Source organism: Neltuma alba, unplaced genomic scaffold, assembly GCF_004799145.2.
Source record: "Neltuma alba isolate B1F8T4 unplaced genomic scaffold, ASM479914v2 tig00011130_pilon, whole genome shotgun sequence".
NCBI classification, from domain to species: Eukaryota; Viridiplantae; Streptophyta; class Magnoliopsida; order Fabales; family Fabaceae; genus Neltuma; species Neltuma alba.
Genome location: NW_021635866.1, coordinates 78,820 through 84,725, shown reverse-complemented (window position 1 = coordinate 84,725; position 5,906 = coordinate 78,820). Strand labels below are relative to the sequence as shown.

General features: G+C 37.4%; 1 protein-coding gene across 1 annotated transcript; it reads left to right on the top strand.

Annotated features, from left to right (window-relative positions):
• The first annotated feature begins 601 nt into the window (after positions 1-601).
• LOC114761706 (homeobox protein knotted-1-like 2) lies at positions 602-4,587 on the top strand. The gene is made up of 5 exons (XM_028951130.1): positions 602-1,359; positions 1,516-1,638; positions 1,752-1,884; positions 3,454-3,707; positions 3,831-4,587. The coding sequence occupies exons 1-5, from the start codon at positions 973-975 to the stop codon at positions 4,032-4,034; spliced, it is 1,101 nt and encodes a 366-aa protein (XP_028806963.1). The 5' UTR covers positions 602-972; the 3' UTR covers positions 4,035-4,587.
• The last annotated feature ends 1,319 nt before the right edge of the window (positions 4,588-5,906 follow it).

Genomic DNA, 5,906 nt, shown 5'->3' with positions numbered 1-5,906 from the left:
TATAATTTAACCAAATAACTATTGGTTTTAACTAAGAAATGGTCTAATAGACAAACAAATGCCGAAGAACAATGTACGCCCCTAACTGTATTTACTCTTCTGCATATTTCATTCTGTGGGTTGCATTTAAATAATATATTAAACCATTACAAAAACAATTCTTTAGAGATAATCATTCTCAAAAGGAAAAGGATTAATTTTCTGGCCAAAAATGGGGAAAACAGTTTAGTTAACTCAATTAAAGGTCATGCTTATTTGTAATTATATTATAGGGCGAGCGCCTGATTTCTAACGACCGCACGCACATTTTTTTACACGCTATCCGTTAAAGCTAAAAATGGAAGAAAAACATATACTGTTAAAAACTTTTTGAGAGAAAAAAGAAAAAAAAAACAAATGGAGTAAAAGATTTCTTAATTAAAAAATGAGGAATAGGGTGGGGCATAATCCCCTGGACTAGGCTAGCTTGCTTTTGTAATTATCAAATATTTCTTTTATATGGCAAAGAAAGAAGTCTTGTCAACCACCCACAATACGGAGCCATTGCCGGGCACGACCGCGCCACCTCCCTCTTCTCTCTTTCTCCTCTTTCCTATTCCTTACCTGCGTCCCACTCTTCCCCTATCAGATGATCCCTCCTTTCTTCTCTGCTTTCTGCAAAACTTGCTTCGGTGCAATCACTAACTCTTCCTCTGAATAACAAAAGCCTTCCTTCTTCGCTTCACAAATCTTTCAACCCATCCCCTTATCTCTTTCCGCTCTTCCCCATGAATATATAGAGCGTCACTTGTGGTCCTGATCCCGTGCTCTAAACGTTCGCAATCTCTTCTCAGTTTTAGGGTTTTAAGTTGTTGCCTTGTTTATAGATAACGTAGGGTTTCCTTTTCTGGTCTTCTTCTCTTGTGTTTTAGTGGTCCAAACTGTTGCTTAGTCGGATTGATTAGTTGGGAGAGCTTGGTATTAGAATATTGGATGGAGGAATATAATAATAATCTGAGCGAAAACAATGGTGGGAGGGCTAATTTCTTGTACTCTTCTGGTGGTATTGGGTACGGAAGAAGTAGCAGTGGGGGTTCGAGCGTTGCTCATCAGTTGCCCATCAATACTTTCCATCTTCAGTCCGGTGCTTCCGACTGCTTTCATCAATCCGATCAGGCTCACCCCACTGTTAAAACCGAGGCCAATACCTCACACCATGCTCAGATTTTTCAGTACCCTCTACTCAGAGGAAATCTTCACATGATGCACCACCAAGGAGGAGGTGGAGACAGCTCCAACGAGGTTGAAGCTATCAAGGCTAAAATCATTGCTCATCCTCAGTATTCCAATCTTCTACAAGCCTACATGGATTGCCAAAAGGTCCTTAATTTGTGTCTCGACATTTCATCATTAACTTGTAACAGTTTAGACTGGACTCAGTCTCTGATATGGTTCTTCTCTCCAGTAGCTACAACTACTCCTATTGGTTTCGTTTTTGTCTGTATCTGTTACTATATAAAGGTTTTATTTTTTCAGGTGGGAGCTCCACCGGAAGTGGTGGCGCGTCTGGCTGCTGCTCGCCAGGAGTTTGAGGCACGGCAGCGATCTTCATCCGCTTCGAGGGAAGTTTCGAAGGACCCTGAACTGGACCAATTCATGGTGCGCTTCTCTCACCCCTTATAATTTAATGGATTTCTCTTGCTGCTTAACTGATTCGGGTTTTCTTGCTAATATTTGTTGATCGATATCTTTTTGCTATGAATGATCATCAGGAAGCTTATTATGACATGCTTGTGAAGTATCGAGAGGAATTGACTAGGCCTATCCAAGAAGCCATGGATTTCATGCGCAGGATTGAAACTCAACTCAATATGCTTTGCAATGGATCCCTCCGCATCTTCGCTGGTACTTTTATCTCTCTCTTTCTCTTTTGCTACACTCTTCCATCTTCCGACCTTCAAATTCTGTTCCGCTAGAGTTTGTCTTTCTTTCCGCTGAAGAAGTAAACAGATTCGGAATTAAACCTATAATCAGGCATGTCTCTCTCAAATGACTACTGTTCGCAAACTTACAGTTCCGATTGTCTGAGTTTTGAAACTCGTAAACTTGACTAATGCGCTGAACTCTCAGGTAAGAAACTTTGACTGAAATATTACACCTACAGATACCTATTCATATTCTGGGGAGGGACCCAGAAAGAGAGAAAGATGAGGTTTGATTAAGCACATAACCCAATCTGCTTTTTTTTTTTCCCCCGAAAAAAAAAGTGCTACTACTATTTTCCTTCTTTCATATATCATTTAACCATTTTTTTTTAATTTCCTTTCTTTTTGGGATATGATTCATATACACAATTTCTTTTTTGGAATGATATATTTACAATTTCAAACGCTTCCCTATTCGGCTCTCTCCTAGATTTGTGAGTTCTGACAAAATCGTTTATCTAGGGTTTCTCTGCTAACACATTCTGTTTTTTTACTAATGTATTCGTATTGTGTTTGTAGTTTACCGGCCGACTTATTGGGTTTTGTAGCATAACATTCCCATTACCGCACATACACACTCATCATTGTAGTTGTCAGTTCTGGCCTCTTCGTGTTCGATCCCCCAAGTCTTGCATTTAGTACTTTATAAATGGCACAACAATTATTTACTGCTATTTTTTAATTGAAATTATAATTGGTAATCACATTGGATGCTATTCCAATCACCCTCAGCCTTGTCAGTTGAGCAATAAATTTAACCCGTCTTACTTTCTGCGATTTCGTTTCTTTCCACGAAGCTCACGAGTCATCATGGTTAATATTAATATAATACTGATGACATAATATAAACAACTAACCAAAATTAGCTAACCAAGTAAGAAGTAATTTGTTGGGCTAATTGGTATCCTGTTATTGCTTTTCCTGTCTTATCTAATATCTATGCGTGGTAGCCGGTGCTTCTTAATTAGGATCGAGGTAACAAATACTATTTTGTGCGCCGATTTATTTTTCTCCTGGAATTTACAATGGAATTAGAAGAGAGCGATTTCTTCATTGATGCAAGTCTCTCCGTTTAAAATCATTGATTGTTCTGTAATAAGCATGTTATATTTCTTTTAATTATTGGTCAGTAATAAATTCTGTTGACAATGTGAAGCTGCTTTCATATTCTCTTGGAACATGAGGGTAATAAAAAGATCATCGATGAGTGATTTTACATTACAATTATTTAGTACTTGCATGTTACTTCAACAGGATGGAAATAATTATACTTTTGTCTTTCCAGTGGAAAGATATTTTTATCTGTTTGGTATTATGTAAATATGAACTCCAAATGCTGGGAGCTGAAGAAATTCCGTTGGGAATAATGTATTGTAATATGGGCACATTGTACTGATGATCCTTACTCAAACTATTTAGTTGATTGTTAAATTTAGTTATGAGGAACGAACTTACAGACGTGTGCATTGTATGTCGAGCAATTACGCAGATGATAAATGTGAAGGGGTTGGTTCGTCCGAAGAGGATCAAGACAATAGTGGCGGAGAAACAGAATTGCCTGAGATTGATCCCAGAGCTGAAGACCGTGAACTTAAGAACCACTTACTGAGGAAGTATAGCGGTTACTTAAGCAGCCTCAAGCAAGAACTTTCCAAGAAAAAGAAGAAAGGAAAACTGCCCAAAGATGCTAGGCAAAAGCTACTCAACTGGTGGGAATTACACTACAAATGGCCCTATCCTTCGGTACGTTAAAAAAAAAAAAACGATTATATCTAACTGCTTAACAATCAGCTTGATGGATCAACGGCACAGTTATATATATGTGTGTGTGTGTGTGTGTAATGTTGTGTAATATGTGTAATATAGGAGTCAGAGAAGGTGGCGTTGGCTGAATCAACTGGATTGGACCAGAAGCAAATAAATAACTGGTTCATAAATCAAAGGAAGAGGCACTGGAAGCCATCTGAAGACATGCAATTCATGGTGATGGATGGGCTTCATCCACAGAACGCAACTCTCTATATGGATGGTCACTACATGCCAGATGGTCACTACCGTCTAGGCCCATGATGTGTTTCATCTCACCTGCAAGCTATTGCATTATATATATTGAACGCTAGCATGGTCAGGACCTGAACAAGAAAAGGCCACGAGTTCCAAACAAGGGAGACGAACGCATTTAAAGTGGACTGTGCAGTGTGATGGTGTAAGCATTGGTAGCTTTATATATATAAATATATATTATATTTAGAACGAATATTTCTGCAGCTGGCATTTTCGGTACACTTATGAGCTCCGATCGGGTAGCAATAAGTAATTCAGACGTTGTTGGATATTTTGATGTTATAAGAAGGATGTGTCGTCGTTGATGTACTTTTGTTTATCGACTTGTCTGAAGAATCTATAGTATGTAATCTTGCTGTGTGATTGATTGGAAGCACAAGGGAGAAAACTATTTGCCAGGTGGAGCTGCTGCACCAGATTAAGCTTACCATTTCAGTCAGGGGAGCTACTAGCTAGCTTTTTAAGTGTACATAATGGTGAAACTTATGGTGATTCAATGTTTCGAAACCCTCCTTCATGTTTCACTACATATATATTGCACGAATTGACATTTCAGCTAGGTCGCGTGCGAAATTCCAAATATCGCTCTTGGGTGTTTCGTGGAGATACAAAATGAGGCGTGTGCGTGGGTATGTTACATAATTGATCTAACACGATATTGACTCGTTTGCGGCGAGGGTCTAGTGTGATAAGTAGTGTGAACTTTGATATTTTGGCCGTGGCGAAGTCTGGAGAAAAACTGGATGAAAAAGAGCAGCTGTTAACATTAGTTTCAGGCTTCAGCCGTTAGTGAGAAGGAAGGACGAGCTTAGATGATCGAGAGTGGTTTTTCTCCTCATTTTTTTGGGTTTGAAATTATATTCCGGTACCAAATATGCAGAATGAATTGTGCAATAATGTGAAATTATATTCCGAAAATATGTGGCATGTGCATGGAGGATTACACGCATGGTTAGTCATGATTCTGCGTGGCTCAACTCATCAAGTGTCTTCTGTAAATTATTGGCCAAATTGGATGGTTCGTATTTTTGTGTTTTTTGGCCAAATTGGATGGTTCTTATTACTTAACAAATGTTGTGAGGCTCATCTTGCCCGTGTAATAAGTTTCAACCCTCTAGATTTACTATGAGAAATTAAATATATTGTTGGCATTACTAGAAGCAATGTGTTTTGTCATTGGTGACGTTGACTTCTAAAACATGTTCATTACCCAATTATTTTTACCATTAATTAGTGTGGTAATAGACAGTTATTGATGATTATTGCAAATTTTTTACACACAATTTGAGGAATGAGTTGTATTTGTCATTTAAAAAGGTGGGAATAAGTGATAGGTCACTAGTGCATAAATTACAGTTACAATATCAAAACGCTAAGAGGTAATAAAAATCATCTGGCTGAGAACTAAGTTGTTAATAAATATGAAACAGATAAGAAATAGGAAAAAAGGGTAAAACATATAAAAATGATTCTCTTACTAAGAATACTTGAGACTAAGATATCCCCTTTCATCTTAAACTATAGGGCTTCTTAAGCTTACCATCACACTCGCTATGTATGCATGTTTTTTGAATGGCACCATTAATCGCTAAGCCTAGGGTTTTTCTGGCTTTCCCAAAACTTCCAATGAAAGAGATGAATTTCCTAAACGAGCGTACAAGATAAAGCATAAAACTAGCTCTTATTATCTAAAGAAACACTACCCATTCTTTAATATAAAATACAGTTGACTAATTTTAGTAAATTAAGAAAGTTTTTTAAATTAGTTATTTGTAACAAATATTACTTTTGGTCCTTAATATAAGAACTAGTTGACTAATTTGATTAGATTAAGAAAACTAGTTAAATTAGTTATTTGTAACAAATAATTTTTATCTT

Excerpts from the sequence above, each read along its gene's own strand:
- LOC114761706 (XM_028951130.1), top strand. The coding sequence starts at position 973 with ATGGAGGAATATAATAATAATCTGAGCGAAAACAATGGTGGGAGGGCT. Across the intron at positions 1,360-1,515 it reads CCTACATGGATTGCCAAAAG|GTGGGAGCTCCACCGGAAGT; the intron begins GTCCTTAATTTG and ends TTATTTTTTCAG. Across the intron at positions 1,885-3,453 it reads ATCCCTCCGCATCTTCGCTG|ATGATAAATGTGAAGGGGTT; the intron begins GTACTTTTATCT and ends GCAATTACGCAG.